Source organism: Pristiophorus japonicus, chromosome 11 (assembly GCF_044704955.1).
Source record: "Pristiophorus japonicus isolate sPriJap1 chromosome 11, sPriJap1.hap1, whole genome shotgun sequence".
Classification (NCBI taxonomy): domain Eukaryota; kingdom Metazoa; phylum Chordata; class Chondrichthyes; family Pristiophoridae; genus Pristiophorus; species Pristiophorus japonicus.
Genome location: NC_091987.1, coordinates 140,377,723 through 140,399,855, shown reverse-complemented (window position 1 = coordinate 140,399,855; position 22,133 = coordinate 140,377,723). Strand labels below are relative to the sequence as shown.

Genomic DNA, 22,133 nt, shown 5'->3' with positions numbered 1-22,133 from the left:
ACACTCCCTGATTGTTCATCATTTAGAAAATACGTGGAGTTATCTTTCTTGGGTCCACAGGGGATGACCTCACACTTGTCCACTCACTGAATCTGTCAATGTCCCTTTGCAACTTCCTGCTCTCCTTTGCATGACCGACTCTCCCTCCTAACTTCCTGTCACCTGCACACTTGGATCTAACAACAATGACTTGTGTTTATATAGCACCTTTAATGCAGTAAAATGTCCCAAGGCGCTTCACAGGAGCGTTATCAAACACAATTTGACACCGAGCCACATTAGAACAGCTTGGTTAAAGAGGTAGGTTTTAAAGAGCGTCTTAAAGGAGTAGAGAGAGGTAGAGAGGTTCAGTGAGGGAGTCCCAGAGATTAGGGCCTAGGCAGGTGAAAACACTCCATATAACTTCTTATTCCTTCATGCAAATCATTAATCAATATGATGAAAAGTATAGGCCCCAGGACAGATCCCTGGGGAACACCATGTGTCACATATTGCTAATCTAAGGACATACCCCTTATCCCTGCTCTCTGTCTCCTAACTCCCATCCAATTTCCAACCCAAGTCAAAAGGGAGATCGGGCAGGAGAGAGGAGTTGAGGTCGAAGATCAGCCATGATGTTATTGAATGGTGGAGCAGGCTCGAAGGGCAATATGGCCTACTCCTGTTCCTAATTCTTATATTCTTATGTTACCTCTAATTCTGTGCACCATTATTGTTGCTAATAATCTCTTGTGTGGAACTTTATCAAATTGCTTTGATGTCACGGTTGATTTACTTTGCAAAACAAAACCTGTCTTTAATGGGATTGCAGAGCCCTGTGGTGAGATCACACTTGCAATAGCGAGGTACGATCTATACTGTGGTGCTCCCGGCCCAGAGCTTTGTGGGAGGAAAGTACGTATCAGCAATTTGGTTACCCTGCTCCTTGCCATGATTTTAAGTTGCATTCACCCACCACAACACATGGACAGCAGCGGTTCAAGGAGAAGGCAATCTGGCAGCTTCTCGAGGGCAACTAGGGATGGGCAATAAATGCCGGCCTTCCCAGCGACACCCACATCTTGAGAATGACAAAAAGACCCTTGTGCAGCTCGGCTCTGCTCCTGAATCCCTCTCCCGAGCTGAGGCCAAGTGCCCAGCCGTGTGATTTTGGCACGAGTGCCCGCTCACAGCGTGCCAATGCCCCTGGCCCTGGGATTTGTCACACGGTAAGGGTGTCCCTGGAACTAGCTCCAAAAGCCCGCTAGATGAATTGCAGTGCCATGGGTTTTTCCCAATTATGATGGACAATCCAGAGGGGAGCTGAGGTGAATATTGTAACAGAGTGAGTTATGATGTGGAATGCACTGCCTGCAAGATTCAGTAGTAACTTGCAAAAGTGAATTGGATAAATACTTGACGGGGAGAAATTTGCAGGGCTATGGGGAAAGGGCAGGTTGGTGGGACCAATTGAATTGCTCTTTCAAAGAGCCGGCAGAAGCATGATGCTCCGAATGGCCTCCTTCTGTGCTGTATGATTCTATGCTTCAATGAATACAACATTCAGGAAATGAAAACATTCAAGGGAGACTAATATTTTGAGATGATCTATTTGTCCTGGAAAGGATTTTGCTGCGATTTATGATATGATGCTGCCATGAAGTTAGAAACATGGAGCAGGTCAGTCAGCATCCGTAGAGATAACAGACAAGTGGACATTTTGGTTGCTGACTCTTTTTCAGAACTCAGTTAGATTGGTTCACAAAGGGTTAACTCCCAGAGAGTGGTGAGAATGGAACTTGCTGCCTAACTTAGAACATAAGATCATAAGAAATAAGAGCAGGAGTAGGCCATACGGCCCCTCGAGCCTGCTCCGCCATTCAATAAAATCATGGCTGATCTGATCTTGGCCTCAACTCCGCTTTCCTGCCTGTTTCCCATAAACCTTGACTCCCCAATAGTTCAAGAATCTGTCTATCTCAGCCTTGAATATGTTCAATGACTCAGCTTCCACAGCTCTCTGGGCAGAGAATTCCAAAGATTCACGACCCTCTGAGAGACGAAATTCCTCCCCATCTCCGTCTTAAATACTTTGGTTCTGTCTTCACTAAGGAAAACACGAAATAACGTCCCGAAAATACTAGGGGACCAAGGGTGCAGCGAGAAGGGGGAACTGAGGGAAATCCTTATTAGTCAGGAAATGGTGTTCGGGAAATTGAAGGGATGAAGGCCGATAAATCCCCAGGGCCTGATAGATGCATCCCAGAGTACTTAAGGAAGTGGCCCTAGAAATAGTAGATGCATTGGTGGTCATTTTCCAACATTTCATGGAATCTGGATCAGTTCCTATGGATTGGAGGGTAGCTAATGTAACGCCACTTTTTAAAAAAGGAGGGAGAGAGAAAACAAAATTATAGACCGGTTAACCTGACATCGGTGGTGGGGAAAATGCTGGAATCAATTATTAAAGATGTAATAGCAGCGCATTTGGAAAGCAGTGACAGGATCAGTCCAAGTCAGCATGGATTTATGAAAGGGAAATCATGCTTGACAAATCTTCGAGTTTTTTAAGGATGTAACTAGTTGAGTGGATAAGGGAGAACCAGTGGATGTGGTGTACTTGGACTTTCAAAAGGCTTTTGACAAGGTCCCACACAAGAGATTAGTGTGAAAAATTAAGGCATATGGTATTGGAGGTAATGTACTGACGTGGATAGAGAATTGGTTGGCAGACAGGAAGCCAAGAGTGGGAATAAACCGGTCCTTTTCAGAATGGCAGGCAGTGACTAGTGGGGTGCCGGAGGACTCAGTATTGGGACCCCAGCCATTTACAATATATATTAATGATTTAGACGAAGGAATTGAATGTAATATCTCCAAGTTTGCAAATGACACTAAGCTGGGTGGCAGTGTAAGCTGCGAGGAGGATGCTAAGAGGCTGCAGGGGGACTTGGACAGGTTCGATGAATGGGCAAATGCATGGTAGATGCAGTAAAATGTGGATAAATGTGAGATTATCCACTTTGATGGCAAAAACAGGAAGGCAGATTATTATCTGATTGGTGACAGATTAATAAAAGGGGAGGTGCAATGAGACCTGGGTGTCATGGTACATCAGTCATGGAAGGTACAGCAGGCAGTAAAGAAAGCAAATGGTATGTTGGCCTTCATAACGAGGGGATTTGAGTATAGGAGCAGGGAGGTCTTACTGCAGTTGTACAGGGCCTTGGTGAGACCACACCTTGAGTACTGTCTGCAGTTTTGGTCTCCTAATCTGAGAAAGGACGTGCTTGCTATTGAGGATTGCAGAGAAAGTTCACCAGACTGATTCCCAGGATGGCAGGACTGACATATGAGGAAAGACTGGATTGGCTAGGATTATACTTACTGGAATTTAGAAGAATGAGAGGGGATCTCATAGAAACTTATAAAATTCTGATGGAGGAAGAATGTTCCCGATGTTGGGGATGTTCAGAACCAGTGAACACAGTCTAAGGATAAGGGGTAAGCCATTTAGGACCGAGATGAGGAGAAACTTCTTCACCCAGAGAGTGGTGAACCTGTGGAATTCTCTGCCACAGAAAGTTGTTGAGTCCAGTTCATTGGACATATTCAAAAGGGAGTTGGATGTGGCCCTTACAGCTAAAGGGATCGGGGGTATGGAGAGAAGACAGGGGTGGGGTACTGAGGTTGCATGATCAGCCATGATCATATTGAATGGCAGTGGAGGCTCAAAGGAATGAATGGCCTGCTCCTGCACCTATTTTCTATGTTTCTATGTTTCTATGTTAAATGGGCAACCCCGTATTCTGAAACTATGCCCCCTAGTTCAAGATTCCCCCACAAGGGAAACATCCTCTCTGCCAAGCCCCCTCAGAATCTTATACGTTTCAATAAGATCACTCCTCATTCTTCTAAACTCCAATGAGTATAGGCTCAACCTGCTCAACCTTTCTTCGTAAGACAACCCCTTCATCTCAGGAATCAACCTCATGAACCTTCTCTGAACTGCCTCCAATGCAAATATATCCCTCCTTAAATAAGGAGGCCAAAACTGTACGCAGTACTCCAGGAGTGGTCTCACCAATACCCTGTACAGTTGTAGCAAGACTTCCCTACTCTTACACTCCATCCCCTTTGCAATAAAGGCCAACATTCTATTTGCCTTCCTGATTACTTGCTGTACCTGCATGCTAACTTTTTGTGTTTCATGCACAAGGACCCCCAGATCGCTCTGTACTGCAGCTTTTCGTAATCTCTCTCCATTTAAATAATAATTTGCTTCTGCTTTGAATGGTTAAAGTTAATTGCATTGATGTGTTTAAGGGGAGTGTTGATACATACACGATGGGGAAGGGAATAGAGGGATATGTGGGCAGGGTGAGAAGAGGTATTCAGGCCCAGAAATTGGATGTCTGTAAAAACCTGCCGGTGCCACCAGTCGGTGTTGAGGGCCGGTGAAAATGGTGGCTCTGGCAGAACCGGTAAATGGCCCATAGTTGAACAGCTGTTACTCTATGGAAGGTGTCAGAGGTGCATGAAAATGTCAATAGCTGCACACAGTTGCTGTGTCAGTGCTGGGGTTTGAGGGCCAAGAGCTAATATTACTTGTACTGCAAATGTCGTGTGTATGTATATAAAGAGTGAAAGGCTACTGAGAGAAGGGGTGGGGCTGATTCGGGACCAAAAAGGAGAGCTATGCCTGCAGGCAGAGGGTATGGCTGAGGTACTGAATGAGCACTTTGCATCTGTCCTCACCAAGGAAGAGGGATGCTCACATTGACATATTGAAGGCGGAGTTAGTGCAGACCCTAAAATGTGTGAGACAGTGAGAATCAAATGGTGCCATGGTAAGGTTGATGAAGAAGGTACTCACCCTGACGACCCGAGTGAGGTCGTTGAATTTCTTCCGACATTGCGTCGCAGTTCGGGGCACCGTGCTCCTTGCCCACACGTGGGTGGCCACTTCCCCCACATTGGCCTGAAGAGATTGGGTTCCGGCCTCCTCCCAGTGTTGTGGGGGAGGATGTCCCGTCCCCTCTCCACCGCCTCCACGAGTGCCTCCAGGGCAACCTGGGAAAACCGATGGGCCCGCTGCCTTCCTTGTGCGGCTACCATGTTGGTCTGTGTCTCACTACACAGGCTGCAATCCTGGGACTGAGACTGTGCAGCATCATTTAGCTTGCTGTTTACGAAGCAGTTGGCCCCAGTATGTCTGATGAGGATCGCCTGACCCTCATTAATGCTGTGACCTTCGCACCACGTTTTTCGGCTTTAGCCCCCTGAGAGAAGTGTGCACCGCTTGATTTAGCATCCACTTGCCTCTTGGGGCGCTGAACATGAATATCCCACTCACCAGCGCTAGTTAGTGCCAGGCACTAAACTTACCCATCAGGCAGTGTTACCACCTCAAAATGAGAGTTACTGAATTTCCCACCCACAGTCTGGTACATACAACAAGGGATCCATTATTACCATCCTCAGGTTATGTTAATGTTTAAGTAGATGGGCAATTAAAGTGAACATCCAGATTGTAGGAAAAATAGAGTCCCTTTATGGGACTGCCCAGTGACATTGAACCCGAGAGAACCTTGAGTGAAGATTCCAGATCCGTAATACAAAACTATTATAGTGTTTGCTTCAAGTAATTACAGTATCAGTTGCTTTGCAACTCATTCCAATGCTCATTGCACCAATGGATGATTCATGTAGTACTATTGGGCAAGCAGTTTGGGTTTTGTTCTCCTTCCCGAAGGATATACTTGCCTTAGAGGGAGTGCAACAAAGGTTCACCAGTCTGATTCCTGGGATGGGGGGATTGTCCTATGAGCAGAGATTGAGTAGACTAGACCTACATTCCCTAGAGTTTAGAGGAATGAAAGGTGATCTCATTGAAACATGTAAAATTCTAAAGGGGCTTGACAGGGTAGATGCTGGGAGGATGTTTTCCCCTGGCTGGGGAGTCTAGAACCAGGGGTCACAGTCTCAGAATAAGGGGTCGGCCATTTCGGACGGAGATGAGGAGAAGTTCCTTCACTTAGAGGGTTGTGAATCTTTGGAATTATCTACCCCAGAGAGCTGTGGATGCTCAGTCGTTGAGTATATTCAAGACAGAGGTCAATAGATTTTTGGATAAGAAGGGAACCAAAGGATATGGGGATAGTGCAGGAAGGTGGGGCTGAGGTCGAAGATCAGCAATGATCTCATTGAATGCTTGAGGGGCTGAATGGTCCACTCCTGCTCCTACTCCTTATGTTCTAATTGACTACAAACAGTCACTGGGTGAGCAGGATTTCCTAGACTCTATTTCAAATATCAGAGGATGAGAGCCAGCTGATGCCGGCTCAGTAACTGGAGAAGGCAAAGCACAAGTTTCACTCACTGAGACTGGTTTGCGGGCTCTGTCACTGCACTCAGTAACTGGAGAAGTTTCACTCACTGAGTCTGGTTTACTGGCTCTGTCACTATACTCAGTAACTGGAGAAGTTTCACTCACTGAGACTGGTTTGCGGGCTCTGTCACTATACTCAGTAACTGGAGAAGTTCCACTCACTGAGTCTGGTTTACTGGCTCTGTCACTATACTCAGTAACTGGAGAAGTTTCACTCACTGAGTCTGGTTTACTGGCTCTGTCACTATACTCAGTAACTGGAGAAGTTTCATAAGAACATAAGAATTAGGAACAGGAGTAGGCCATCTAGCCCCTCGAGCTGCTCTGCCATTCAACAAGATCATGGCTGATCTGGCCGGGGACTCAGCTCCACTTACCCGCCTGCTCCCCGTAACCCTTAATTCCCTTATTGGTTAAAAATCTATCGATCTGTGACTTGAATACATTCAATGAGCTAGCCTCAACTGCTTCCTTGGGCAGAGAATTCCACAGATTCACAACCCTCTGGGAGAAGAAATTCCTTCTCAACTAGGTTTTAAATTGGCTCCCCCGTATTTTGAGGTTGTGCCCCCTAGTTCTAGTCTCCCTGACCAGTGGAAACAACCTCTCTGCCTCTATCTTGTCTATCCCTTTCATTATTTTAAATGTTTCTATAAGATCCCCCCTCATCCTTCTGAACTCCAACGAGTAAAGACCTAGTCTACGCAATCAATCATCATTGCACCAATGGATGATTCATGTAGTACTATTGGGCAAGCAGTTTGGGTTTTGTTCTCCTTCCCGAAGGATATACTTGCCTTACATAGAAAAAAATAGAAACATAGAAAATAGGTGCAGGAGTAGGCCATTCGGCCCTTCTAACCTGCACCGCCATTCAATGAGTTCATGGCTGAACATGAAACTTCAGTACCCCATTCCTGCTTTCTCGCCATACCCCTTGATCCCCCTAGTAGTAAGGACCTCATCTAACTCCTTTTTGAATATATTTAGTGAATTGGCCTCAACAACTTTCTGTGGTAGAGAATTCCACAGGTTCACCACTCTCTGGGTGAAGAAGTTCCTCCGCATCTCGGTCCTAAATGGCTTACCCCTTATCCTTAGACTGTGACCTCTGGTTCTGGACTTCCCCAACATTGGGAACATTCTTCCTGCATCTAACCTGTCTAACCCCGTCAGAATTTTAAATGTTTCTATGAGGTCCCCTCTCATTCTTCTGAACTCCAGTGAATACAAGCCCAGTTGATCCAGTCTTTCTTGATAGGTCAGTCCCGCCATCCCGGGAATCAGTCTGGTGAACCTTCGCTGCACTCTCTCAATAGCAAGAATGTCCTTCCTCAGGTTAGGAGACCAAAACTGTACACAATACTCCAGATGTGGCCTCACCAATGCCCTGTACAACTGTAGCAACACCTCCCTGCCCCTGTACTCAAATCCCCTTGCTATGAAGGCCAACATGCCATTTGCTTTCTTAACCGCCTACTGCACCTGCATGCCAACCTTCAATGACTGATGTACCACGACACCCAGGTCTCTTTGCACCTCCCCTTTTCCTAATCTGTCACCATTCAGATAATAGTCTGTCTCTCTGTTTTTAGCACGAAAGTGGATAACCTCACATTTATCCACATTGTACTTCATCTGCCATGCATTTGCCCACTCACCTAACCTATCCAAGTCGCTCTGCAGCCTCACAGCATCCTCCTCGCAGCTCACACTGCCACCCAACTTAGTGTCATCCGCAAATTTGGAGATACTACATTTAATCCCCTCGTCTAAATCATTAATGTACAATGTAAACAGCTGGGGCCCCAGCACAGAACCTTGCGGTACCCCACTAGTCACTGCCTGCCATTCTGAAAAGTACCCATTTACTCCTACTCTTTGCTTCCTGTCTGACAACCAGTTCTCAATCCATGTCAGCACACTACCCCCAATCCCATGTGCTCTAACTTTGCACATCAATCTCTTGTGTGGGACCTTGTCGAACGCCTTTTGAAAGTCCAAATATACCACATCAACTGGTTCTCCCTTGTCCACTCAACTGGAAACATCCTCAAAAAATTCCAGAAGATTTGTCAAGCATGATTTCCCTTTCACAAATCCATGCTGACTTGGACCTATCATGTCACCTCTTTCCAAATGCACTGCTATGACATCCTTAATAATTGATTCCATCATTTTACCCACTACCGATGTCAGGCTGACCGGTCTATAATTCCCTGTTTTCTCTCTCCCTCCTTTTTTAAAAAGTGGGGTTACATTGGCTACCCTCCACTCTATAGGAACTGATCCAGAGTCAATGGAATGTTGGAAAATGACTGTCAATGCATCCACTATTTCCAAGGCCACCTCCTTAAGTACTCTGGGATGCAGTCCATCAGGCCCTGGGGATTTATCGGCCTTCAATCCCATCAATTTCCCCAACACAATTTCCCGGCTAATAAGGATTTCCCTCAGTTCCTCCTCCTTACTAGACCCCCCGACCCCTTTTATAACCAGAGGGAGTGCAACAAAGGTTCACCAGACTGATTCCTGGGATGGGGGGATTGTCCTATGAGCAGAGATTGAGTAGACTAGACCTACATTCCCTAGACTAGACCTACATCAATGCGGCAGTTGGCGAGAGGTGGGAGCAGCGTCGGAGCGGCCTATAAAAGGCCCAGCGGGAGCTCGAGTACCAGCGGCAGTTGGCGAGAGGTGGGAGCAGTGTCGGAGCGGCCTATAAAAGGCCCAGCGGGAGCTCGAGAGTCAGTGGCAGTTGGCGAGAGCTGGGAGCAGCGTCGGAGCGGCCTATAAAAGGCCCAGCGGGAGCTCGAGAGTCAGCGGCAGTTAGCGAGAGCTGGGAGCAGCGTCGGAGCGGCCTATAAAAGGCCCAGCGGGAGCTCGAGAGTCAGCGGCAGTTGGCGAGAGGTGGGAGCAGTGTCGGAGCGGCCTATAAAAGGCCCAGCGGGAGCTCGAGAGTCAGTGGCAGTTGGCGAGAGCTGGGAGCAGCGTCGGAGCGGCCTATAAAAGGCCCAGCGGGAGCTCGAGAGTCAGCGGCAGTTGGCGAGAGCTGGGAGCAGCGTCGGAGCGGCCTATAAAAGGCCCAGCGGGAGCTCGAGAGTCAGCGGCAGTTGGCGAGAGGTGGGAGCAGTGTCGGAGCGGCCTATAAAAGGCCCAACGGGAGCTCGAGAGTCAGCGGCAGTTGGCAAGAGGTGGGAGCAGCGTCGGAGTGGCCTATAAAAGGCGTACCGGTGCAGTTACAGCGGGAGAGAAAGTAAAATAGAAGTAGAAAGGAATCAAAAGGTGATGTCACAGCCAATGGGGTAAGTGATTGGCTGGTGATTGGTGAGTAGCTTTTCTTTTTATTTTTTATATCAGTAAGTGAACTGTAACATTGTTATTACCAATTTAAGGGTATCTAAGGGTTAAGGCATGGCAGGAGAGATCGGTGACGTGATATGCTCCTCCTGTACCATGTGGGAACTCAGGGACACTTCCGGTGTCCCTGACGACTACGTGTGTGAGAAGTGTATCCGCCTCGAGCTCCTGACGGTCCGCGTTACGGAATTGAAGCTGAGGGTGGATTCACTCTGGAGCATCCACGATGCTGAGAATGATGTGAGTATCACGTGTAGTGAGTTGGTCTTACCACAGGAGAAGGGTCCACAGCCAGATAGGGAATGGAAGACCAGCAGGAAGAGCAGTGCAAGGAAGGTAGTGCAGGGGTCCCCTGTGGTCATCCCCCTGCAAAACAGATACACCGTTTTGAGTACTGTGGGGGGGGATGACTCATCGGGGGAGGGCAGCAGCAGCCAAGTTCATGGCACCGTGGCTGGCTCTGCTGCACAGGAGGGCAAGAAAAAGAGTGGGAGCGCGATAGTGATAGGGGATTCAATTGTGATGGGAATAGATAGGCGTTTCTGCGGCCGCAACCGAGACTCCAGGATGGTATGTTGCCTCCCTGGTGCAAGGGTCAAGGATGTCTCGGAGCGGGTGCAGGACATTCTGAAATGGGAGGGAGAACAGCCAGTTGTCGTGGTGCACATTGGTACCAACAACATAGGTAAAAAAAGGGATGAGGTCCTACGAAACGAATTTAAGGAGCTAGGCGCTAAATTAAAAAGTAGGACCTCAAAAGTAGTAATCATGGGATTGCTACCAGTGCCATGTGCTAGTCAGAGTAGGAATCGCAGAATAGCGCAGATGAATACGTGGCTTGAGCAGTGGTGCAGCAGGGAGGGATTCAAATTCCTAGGGCATTGGAACCGGTTCTGGAGGAGGTGGGACCAGTACAAACCGGACGGTCTGCACCTGGGCAGGACCGGAACCAATGTCCTAGGGGGAGTGTTTGCTAGTGCTGTTGGGGAGGAGTTAAACTAATATGGCAGGGGGATGGGAACCAATGCAGGGAGACAGAGGGAGACAAAAGGGAGGCAGAGGCAGGAGATGGAGGAGAGATGGGGGGTGGGGTGGGGGGCGGAGAGGCCCAGGGCGGGGAACAGGATGGGCCACTGTGCGGCAGAATTCTAAAAGGACAAAGGGTGTTAAAAAAACAAGCCTGAAGGCTTTGTGTCTTAATGCAAGGAGTATCCGCAATAAGGTGGATGAACTAACTGTGCAAATAGATGTTAACAAATATGATGTGATTGGGATTACGGAGACGTGGCTCCAGGATGATCAGGGCTGGGAACTCAACATCCAGGGGTATTCAACATTCAGCAAGGATAGAATAAAAGGAAAAGGAGGTGGGGTAGCATTGCTGGTTAAAGAGGAGATTAATGCAATAGTTAGGAAAGACATTAGCTTGGATGATGTGGAATCTATATGGGTAGAGCTGCAGAACACCAAAGGGCAAAAAACGTCAGTGGGAGTTGTGTACAGACCTCCAAACAGTAGTAGTGATGTTGGGGAGGGCATCAAACAGGAAATTAGGGGTGCATGCAATAAAGGTGCAGCAGTTATAATGGGTGACTTTAATATGCACATAGATTGGGCTAGCCAAACTGGAAGCAATACGGTGGAGGAGGATTTCCTGGAGTGCATAAGGGATGATTTTTTAGACCAATATGTCGAGGAACCAACTAGGGGGGAGGCCATCTTAGACTGGGTGTTGTGTAATGAGAGAGGACTAATTAGCAATCTCATTGTGCGAGGCCCCTTGGAGAAGAGTGACCATAATATGGTGGAATTCTGCATTAGGATGGAGAATGATACAGTTAATTCAGAGACCATGGTCCAGAACTTAAAGAAGAGTAACTTTGAAGGTATGAGGCATGAATTGGCTAGGATAGATTGGCGAATGATACTTAAGGGGTTGACTGTGGATGGGCAATGGCAGACATTTAGAGACCGCATGGATGAATCACAACAATTGTACATTCCTGTCTGGTGTAAAAATAAAAAAGGGAAGGTGGCTCAACCGTGGCTATCTAGGGAAATCAGGGATAGTATTAAAGCCAAGGAAGTGGCATACAAATTGGCCAGAAATAGCAGCAAACCTGGGGACTGGGAGAAATTTAGAACTCAGCAGAGGAGGACAAAGGGTTTGATTAGAGCAGGGAAAATGGAGTACGAGAAGAAGCTTGCAGGGAACATTAAGGCGGATTGCAAAATTTTCTATAGGTATGTAAAGAGAAAAAGGTTATTAAAAACAAACGTAGGTCCCCTGCAGTCAGAATCAGGGGAAGTCATAACGGGGAACAAAGAAATGGCAGACCAATTGAACAAGTACTTTGGTTCAGTATTCACTAAGGAGGACACAAACAACCTTCCGGATATAAAAGGGGTCAGAGGGTCTAGTAGGGAGGAGGAACTGAGGGAAATCTTTATTAGTCGGGAAATTGTGTTGGGGAAATTGATGGGATTGAAGGCCGATAAATCCCCAGGGCCTGATGGACTGCATCCCAGAGTACTTAAGGAGGTGGCCTTGGAAATAGCGGATGCATTGACAGTCATTTTCCAACATTCCATTGACTCTGGATCAGTTCCTATCGAGTGGAGGGTAGCCAATGTGACCCCACTTTTTAAAAAAGGAGGGAGAGAGAAAACAGGGAATTATGGACCGGTCAGCCTGACCTCAGTAGTGGGTAAAATGATGGAATCAATTATTAAGGATGTCATTGCAGCGCATTTGGAAAATGGTGACATGATAGGTCCAAGTCAGCATGGATTTGTGAAGGGGAAATCATGTTTGACAAATCTTCTGGAATTTTTTGAGGATGTTTCCAGTAAAGTGGACAAAGGAGAACCAGTTGATGTGATATATTTGGACTTTCAGAAGGCTTTCGACAAGGTCCCACACAAGAGATTAATGTGCAAAGTTAAAGCACATGGGATTGGGGGTAGTGTGCTGACGTGGATTGAGAACTGGTTGTCAGACAGGAAGCAAAGAGTAGGAGTAAATGGGTACTTTTCAGAATGGCAGGCAGTGACTAGTGGGGTACCGCAAGGTTCTGTGCTGGGGCCCCAGCTGTTTACACTGTACATTAATGATTTAGACGAGGGGAGGTAAATGTAGTATCTCCAAATTTGCAGATGACACTAAGTTGGGTGGCAGTGTGAGCTGCGAGGAGGATGCTATGAGGCTGCAGAGTGACTTGGATAGGTTAGGTGAGTGGGCAAATGCATGGCAGATGAAGTATAATGTGGATAAATGTGAGGTTATCCACTTTGGTGGTAAAAAGAGAGAGACAGACTATTATCTGAATGGTGACAGATTAGGAAAAGGGAAGGTGCAACGAGACCTGGGTGTCATGGTACATCAGTCATTGAAGGTTGGCATGCAGGTACAGCAGGCGGTTAAGAAAGCAAATGGCATGTTGGCCTTCATAGCGAGGGGATTTGAGTACAGTGGCAGGGAGGTGTTGCTACAGTTGTACAGGGCCTTGGTGAGGCCACACCTGGAGTATTGTGTACAGTTTTGGTCTCCTAACTTGAGGAAGGACATTCTTGCTATTGAGGGAGTACAGCGAAGATTCACCAGACTGATTCCCGGGATGGTGGGACTGACCTATCAAGAAAGACTGGATCAACTGGGCTTGTATTCACTGGAGTTCAGAAGAATGAGAGGGGACCTCATAGAAACGTTTAAAATTCTGACGGGTTTAGACAGGTTAGATGCAGGAAGAATGTTCCCAATGTTGGGGAAGTCCAGAACCAGGGGTCACAGTCTGAGGATAAGGGGTAAGCCATTTAGGACCGAGATGAGGAGAAACTTCTTCACCCAGAGAGTGGTGAACCTGTGGAATTCTCTACCACAGAAAGTAGTTGAGGCCAATTCACTAAATATATTCAAAAGGGAGTTAGATGAAGTCCTTACTACTCGGGGGATCAAGGGGTATGGCGAGAAAGCAGGAAGAGGGTACTGAAGTTTCATGTTCAGCCATGAACTCATTGAATGGCGGTGCAGGCTAGTAGGGCTGAATGGCCTACTCCTGCACCTATTTTCTATGTTTCTATCATAAGGTAACCCCCTCATCTCCGGATCAGCCTCGTCATCTCCGGAATCAGCCTCGTTTCACTCACTGAGTCTGGTTTGCGGGCTCTGTCACTATACTCAGTAACTGGAGAAGTTTCACTCACTGAGTCTGGTTTACTGGCTCTGTCACTACACTCAGTAACTGGAGAAGTTTCACTCACTGAGTCTGGTTTACTGGCTCTGTCACTATACTCAGTAACTGGAGAAGTTTCACTCACTGAGTCTGGTTTGCTGAGTCTGTCACTATACTCAGTAACTGGAGAAGTTTCACTCACTGAGTCTGGTTTGCGGGCTCTGTCACTATACTGGTGTAAGGAAGTTGCTCGGCAAGGCTCGCAGAACTGGGCCTCCTTCCAACCCAGAAAGCAAATTACAATAAAGGAGCGCTTGAATGACTGTCCCTGACTGACTGATTGAGTTTTGTGTTTTGTTGGATCTCCAGACCTCCCTCCGCCAGCCATCCGTGACCGACCGCCTGGCTGTAAGACGGTGTTTGTGGGGGGCTTGCCCGAGAATGCTGCGGAGGAACTCATTCACCAGGTTTTTGAGCAGTGCGGGGATATTACAGCCATTCGCAAAAGCAAAAAGAACTTCTGCCACATCCGCTTCGCGGAGGAGTTCATGGTGGACAAAGCGATCTACTTGTCAGGTGGGCCCCGTCTGTCTTTCTCTGCTTCTTTCACACTGTGTACATGTTAGTGCCCACTGAAACAGCTCTGGGACTGCAAGTGGGAGATAGTTTTATGCTGACATTTGGCAGATAACTGGGAATATTCATCAGGTCCCCATGGAACCTTATTACGATCAAGGAGTCTGATCGGAACGTCACAATTGGAATTACAAATGGCAAAGAGAGCTGCGTCGTGAGCTGTTCCAGCCTATTGCTGCTGAGAAATTCTGTCCTGAAGCTGCTGTATTTCAGGCTCCTTTCATTGATTACACCATGTTGGGCATTGCTCGAACTGCTCGATCAAGTCTAGACAGGTCCTATATAACCCTTGGACCATCAGGCCCATGGACTGCTCATCAAAGTGACTCTGACCCATTTAATTACATCTCCGTGTCCGGCTGTGTCCAACACAGATTCTGATCCTTGACGATCAAGGATATGTTTCTCTAAACTCTCTTCAAGGTTAGATTTTAACTCTGCCATGGCTTTAAATTAATTTACTGTCTGAAAGTCAGTAGAAGGCTTGAAGCACGACCCAACCTATTGAAGCAGTCAGGTTGTGACCCTGGAGTCTCCATTCTATGTACATCAACACAATTCACGGCCTGCATACCAACTGTTAAGAGGTTAGTGAACGTTGTGTTCTCACTTATAATTTACTCCTCAAATCAATAACGTTCCACACATTGAATGTCAGATGTCGAAGATTGGGGATACAGTAATTAAACTTACATGTACAAAGCAGGACTTGCGACAAACCTTGCGACTTTAGTCAGGTGACTCAAACGCATTAGTTCTGAGCTCGGTATCTTGGGCCTTCACCAACCCTCAGTGTCTGTTCCAACTCCCACTTTTATACCTTTTTCTCACCCTCCCACACAATTCTGCCTTACATTACACCATTCCATATAAGGTGAATTTTGGTGAGCTTGTCCCTTATCAATAACTTTACTTTGAACAAGTTGTGTTTCTGTAAAGCGGTACAGCTCCCCATGTTGCAATCTGATTGGTACAGCTCCCCACGTTGCTATCTGATTGGTACAGCTCCCCACCTTGCTATCTGATTGGTACAGCTCCCCACGTTGCTATCTGATTGGTACTTTCACTCTTGTTCTAATTATGAGTCTGTACTTATACTCTCCCACTTCTTTTCTTTTTTTTTTAATCATGATTTTTACAAGTGCCCCCTATAAAAGGGGAGGGGGACACTAAAACCGGCAATTAAAAAAAAAATTAAACTTTAAAACATATAAAATCAAATTAAAATTTGGTTGCCGGGGGTGATGATGCACTCCAGTCCCTTCGGTGCCCACCTCTCGCAGAAGGCCGCGAGTGTACCAGTGGACACCGCGTGCTCCATCTCGAAGGACACCCTGGCCCGGATGTAGGCGCGGAAGAGAGGCAGGCAGTCAGGCTGAACGACCGCCCGCTGCCTGGACTGGCTGATGGCACCCTTGGCCGTGCCCAGGAGCAGTCCTATGAGGAGGCCTTCGGACCTACCCGCTCCCCTCCGCACAGGGTGCCCAAAGATCAGGAGTGTGGGAATGAAGTGCAGCCAGAAATTGAGGAGCAGCCCCTTTAAATAATGGAACAGGGGCTGCAACCTCGTACATTCAATAAAAACGTGGAACATGGACTCTTCCAGACCGCAGAAATTGCAGGCGGCCTGGGAGCCCATGAACTGACTTAAAAATTTATTGCATGGGACTGTTCCGTGTACCATCCTCCAGGCCAAGTCCCCGATAAACAGTGGGAGGATCTCTCCCACTTCTTAAATGGATGATGTCATTACAGACGTTTCCATTTACAGAACTTGTTATCAATTAATTAATGTTCTCTGAAATATAGGCATCAATATGCATTGGAATAGCTTGTCATTCGGGACTAAACTGACCATTGCTTTAAGGTCAATCTTAATTCAACACCTCACTGCATCTAAATTGACTTGTACTTCCCCGCTTAACAGGCAAAAGCTAAAGGTTACTCTTACTACACTATCAAGGTAAATCAATAGCAGGCGTCCAGACAGTCTGATTTACCCATTCTTTACAAAAGAGGTTAGAACTATATCATTCCAGAGCCACACAGGCGGCTTTTGACTCGCTTATCAGCTGATAAATGATTGCACCCTGGCGAATGGATGCCAGAAGCAGGCAGTGAGGTCAGCACTGCCCCTTTAAGGTGATACATGCTGCACTCAGGCGTGCACTAACATTGGCATCCAAGCATGGATGGGGTGCGCCAAGTCCCAGCCCGTCACAGGGGTCGCAAATGGATGTGCTCTTCCAGGCCTGTCCAATGACCACACGCCCAGCACTGGTGTTGTGCTCAGTTACTCCTCTGCCCTCAGTATAATCTGTACCATAACGAGCCCAATGGCCTGTTCATGCTTCTGAACAGAAATCCTATTCAGGTGATGTATGTAAGAATTTACAGAGTCAGCTTTGTTTGAAAGGGTTGGCTGGTCAGAGGAATTTGGTCAAGCGATTAAGTCAAAGATCGATATTCCTCAATCAGCAATGGAACGGGTATATTGAGCTTCTACAATATTTTGGACTATATGTAATAAGAGGAGTTGAATTATTTCCTCACACAGCACCGTTCCTGCTCCCTTCCATGGTTTGTGACTTGGCGTGAGTTGAGCAGGCCCCAGCTGTGCACTGCCACCATCTCGTCTCTTGGGACGGTGACAACTCCGCTCAGCTGACCGTCCCATCCGTCGTCCACATGATCTGGACGGAAGCGACACCAACTGGGCTCGAGGAGCCCCTGGAGGGAGTCCGAGAAAAATAACCCGTGCAAGAACTCAGACACACAATAAGGCACAAGATTCACAATAAAGCGCACATTGCTTTAAGCAAGAAAAGAAAGAACTTGCATTTAAATGGCACTTTTCACCACCTCAGGACGTCCCAAAGGGGCTTCCCAGCCAATGAAAGACCTTTGAAGTGTAGTCACTGTTGTAATGCAGGAACTCGAGCGGCCAGCGCTAGGGATTGTACTGCCGCAGGTGCCATTGCCCACTCTGCTGTTAAACCCCAAGAACTAACACCCACTGCTTTCGTGTAGTTTCTAAGGATTGCTGTTCACATTCAGGCTATCGCATGAGGCTGGGATCCAGCACAGACAAGAAGGACACAGGTCGCCTACACGTGGACTTTGCTCGGGCCAGAGATGATTTCTACGAGTGGGAGTGTATGCAGCGGATGTTTGCGCGAGAGGAACGTCACCGGCGTATGATGGAGGATGAACATCTGAGGCCACCCTCTCCTGCACCCATTGTGCACTATTCCGAGCATGAAGCCAACCTAATGGCTGAGAAACTCAAAGGTACCCCTCAGTATATTATATTCAAACAGTGTTAAACTGTGCTGTTCAAGGTCTGCGCACATTCAATTCTAACTTCATCTTCCGTCAGTATGTTTAGCAGCAGACAAGTGGAGCAGGCAGTCATCATTGTACAGCTGAGGGAACGGCTTAAAAAACATTTCTCTGAAACAATGTGAATATGTAATGTAACACAGACAGCAGACAGACACACTTGATTCACAGGACTTCTCCTCAAACATCTGACGTTTCGGAAATTGTTTTTGGCCATGCGGAAAGTCTGCCAGATGTTAATGTGCTCCAATTTCAAAAGATAAATAGGACATTCTTCATTCAGCTAAACACATAAACATGCTCACCTGCTCACTCCCCCCCGCCTCCCCCAATCACACATACATACACACACACACACAGACCCGCACACGCACACAGTCCTACACACACACACATATGCACACACACAAACAGACCCGCACACACACAGTCCTACACACACACAAACAGACTCGCACACACACACAGACCCGCACATGCACACAGACCCTCATACACACAGTCCTACACACATACAAACAGACCCGCACACACACGGACCCGCACACACACACACAGACCCGCATACACACAGTCCTACACACATACAAACAGACCCGCACACGCACACAGACCAGCACACACACGGACCCGCACACACAAACAGACCTGCACACACACACACAAACAGACCTGCACACACATACAGATCTGCACACACACACACAAACAGACCTGCACACACATACAGATCTGCACACACACACAGACCCGCACACACTCACAGATCTGCACACACAAACACAGTCCCGCACACACACAGTCCTGCACACACACAAACAGACCTGCACACACACACATATGCACAAACCCACACCTGCACACACAGTTCCCCACACATACAAATACACACAGATGCACAGACACTGCTCCCCACACGTACTGACACATACACATTCACCTGTACAGATTCGCACACACACACAGCTCCATGCACACACACACACACACACACACACACACACACACAGCTCCATGCACACACACACACACACACACAGCTCCACGCACACACACACACACATAGTTCCCCACATACGCCGCACATACATAGACATTTTTTTTTACAGCGCAGAAGGAGGCCATTTCGGCCCATCGTGTCCGCGCCGGCCGACAAAGAGCCGCACGGCCCTTGGTCAACAGCCCTAAATGTTACATATAAACCTATGAACAATGATGGAAAGGCAAAGAGCACCCAGCCCAACCAATCCGCCTCACACAACTGTGACACCCCTTATACTGAAAACATCTACACTCCAACCCAACCGGAGCCATGTGATCTATATATATGTGATCTGATAAAATGCATAAGCTGAGGTGAGGTGAATCTGAGTAATTCCAGCCTGGGGATCGATGCACTGCTTCACTGTTGCCACCCAATAACAACATACATACAAACATAAGAAATATTTGCAGGAGTAGGCCATTTGGCCCCTTGAGCCTGATCCACCATTCAATAAGATCATGGCTGATCTTGTTAAATGTCAACACTGAGCACCACAGGGCCAGATACAGTGTAGCAAATTACAGAGTGAAGCTCGCTCTACTCTGCTCCAACAATGTGCCTTAACCCCCAAATCAGAAGAGCACTCCGAGCAACATTTCTATTTTAGTTTAGTAATAGTTTGTAGATTAACTGCATTTAACCTTTAGAAACCCAATCCATCTGTTCCAAGTGGACAAAACAAGGAAGAAAACGAGTTCCCTGTTAGTGAAGTGTGTCAGATCCACTTTCCTGTTTGTGTGACAGTCGTACCTGCTTATTCCACGTACAGGAAGGTACTGAGAGAGATTGTTGGTTCGCCTGCATTCATCACAAAATCAGTAAAGGGATAAAGAAACTGGAGTTAGCCATTGCCTCAGGAACATATCTCATAGTATTGAAAAAAAATTCTGAGTTCTTAATTATTGGCTTCAATCCCAAAAATCAAAATAATTTTTCATGATGATAACATACACCAAGAGTGGATAAACATTTAGCAGATGGAGTATAATGTGGGAAAATGTGAGGTTATCCACTTTGACAGAAAAAATAGAAAAGCAAATTATAATTTGAATGGAGAAAAATTGCAAAATGCTGTAGTGCAGAGCGACCTGGGGGTCCTTGTACCTGAAACACAAAAGGTTAGTATGCAGGTACAGCAAGTAATCAGGAAGGCAAATGGAATGTTGGCCTTTATTGCAAGGGGGATAGAGTAAAAAGCAGGGAAGTCCTGCCTCAACTGTACAGGGTATTGGTGAGGTCACACCTAGAATACTGCGTGTAGTTTTGGTCTCCATATTTAAGGAAGGGTATACTTGCATTGGAGGTTGTTCAGAGAAGGTTCACTAGGTTGACTTTGGAGATGAGGGGGTTGACTTATGAAGATAGGTTGAGTAGGTTGGGCCTATACTCATTGGAGTTCAGAAGAATGAGAGGTGACCTTATTCATACATATAAGATAATGAGGGGGCTCGAGAAGGTGGATGCAGAGAGGATATTTCCACTCATAGGGGAAACTAAAACTTGGGGACATCGTCTCAGAATAAGGGGTCACCCATTTAAAGCTGAGATGAGGAGGAATTTTTTTCTGAGGGTTGTAAATCTCTGGAATTCTCTGCCCCAGAGAGCAGTGGAGGCTGGGTCATTGAATATATTTAATAGACTGATTTTTGAGTGATAAGGGAATAAAGGGTTATGGGGAGTGTGCAGGGAAGTGGAGCGGAGTCCACGATCAGCCATGATCTTATTGAATGGTGGAGCAGGCTCGAGGGGCCAGGTGGCCTACTCCTGCTCCTATTTCTTATGTTCTTATGTAAGATTGAGAAGAATTTAAGACAACTGTTAAATTTGGAGGTATTTTTTCCCCTTCCTCCTCTGGATTCTTTGGCTCCTGTATCTTCGATCATTCTCACAGGTGAGTTCCAGCTCCCTAATCTTCAAGACTATCTTCACTAACATGCCCAGGATAATAAATAGAACAACCTTTCCCTTAATTACACGACTGACTGAAATTCTCCTCTGGCTCCGTACGACACTCCTCCCATCTTCAGTTAGCAGCAGGGATCCATGGCACCCGGCTTCACTTGTTGATTTAAACTATTAAGTGAATTTATTCTTTATCCTCTATCTAGTTCCTCAAGTGCAAGCAGATAAACTTGAGGTAGTTGCGGTAAATATGAAACAGTGAGGTAATGCTGCCACGTATAAACCACTGGTGTGCCCACACTGGGAACACTGGGTACCACTGTGGTCGCCACAGTACACAAGATATTGCAGCGACTGAAAGGACACAGAGAGAGCAACCGCAGTGGTTGAGGGGGGGAGGGGTTATTGTGTGGAGCCATTATGTAAATTAGGCAAGTTCTTACTGGATAAAAGGTTGAGAGGTGATATTGCTGTTTTTAGGATTTAAAACGGACTCGATAATGTAAATCGTGAAGAGCTGTTTCATCTTGTCCAGAACAGTAGAACCAGAGGACTGCGCTTCAAAGGGTGAATTCAAAATTAATCTGCTGAAACATTGGGGGAATTTTAATTTGGGGGAACGGGTGGGAGTGGGTGCTGCCGGGGGATTAAATGGCCAAAGATTGTCGGAAAACCGGCTCTAACCCGCCGATTTCCGGCTTTTACTCCGGTGGGACGGGGGCGGGCAGCCAACCTTAGTGAGGCGGAAGCCTCGGCTTTAACCTGTGTTTGCAGCTTTAACTTTGGCCGGCCGGGTTTCCCAGGGCTCCGGAAACACGGCAGCTGCAGCAAGGTGAGGACAGCCTCGGGGAGCACTCTGTGTGGGCCGGGAGGAGCAAGAGCGCTCCCGCCTGGAGAGTGCTCCCTCCTGGAGAGTGCTCCTCTGGACCCTCCCCTCTGGACCGTCCCCCTAAAGAGTGATCCCTCCCCCGGAGAATGCTTCCCCCCTGGGAGAGTGTCCCACCCCACACCCTGGAGAGTGCTCCCTCCCGGGAGAATGTCCCCCCTCCCCCTGGAGAGTGTTCCTCCCCCCACCAACCCGGAGAGTGCTCCCCACCCACCCCCCCAGAGAGTGCTCCCCTCCACCCCCACCGGACAGTGCTCCCTCCTCCGGAGAGTGCTCCCCCCCCGGAGAGTTCCCCTCCCCCCGGAGAGTGCTGCCCCCTCCCCGGAGAGTACTCCCCCCTGCCCCCCCCCCCGGAAAGTGCTTTCCCCCCACAGATTGCTCCGCCCCCCCGCAAGAGTGCTCCCCCCCCCCCCCCAGAGA

At 47.5% G+C, this 22,133-nt stretch overlaps 1 protein-coding gene across 1 annotated transcript in view; it reads left to right on the top strand.

Moving 5' to 3' along the window:
* LOC139275858 (ecto-NOX disulfide-thiol exchanger 1-like) overlaps positions 1 to 22,133 on the top strand; it is a 287,201-nt gene that overhangs the window by 54,158 nt on the left and 210,910 nt on the right. The window contains exons 4-5 of the mRNA XM_070893066.1: positions 14,272 to 14,478; positions 17,596 to 17,829. Coding sequence (XP_070749167.1) covers positions 14,272 to 14,478; positions 17,596 to 17,829 — 441 coding nt within the window. The remainder of the gene's footprint in view (positions 1 to 14,271; positions 14,479 to 17,595; positions 17,830 to 22,133) is intronic.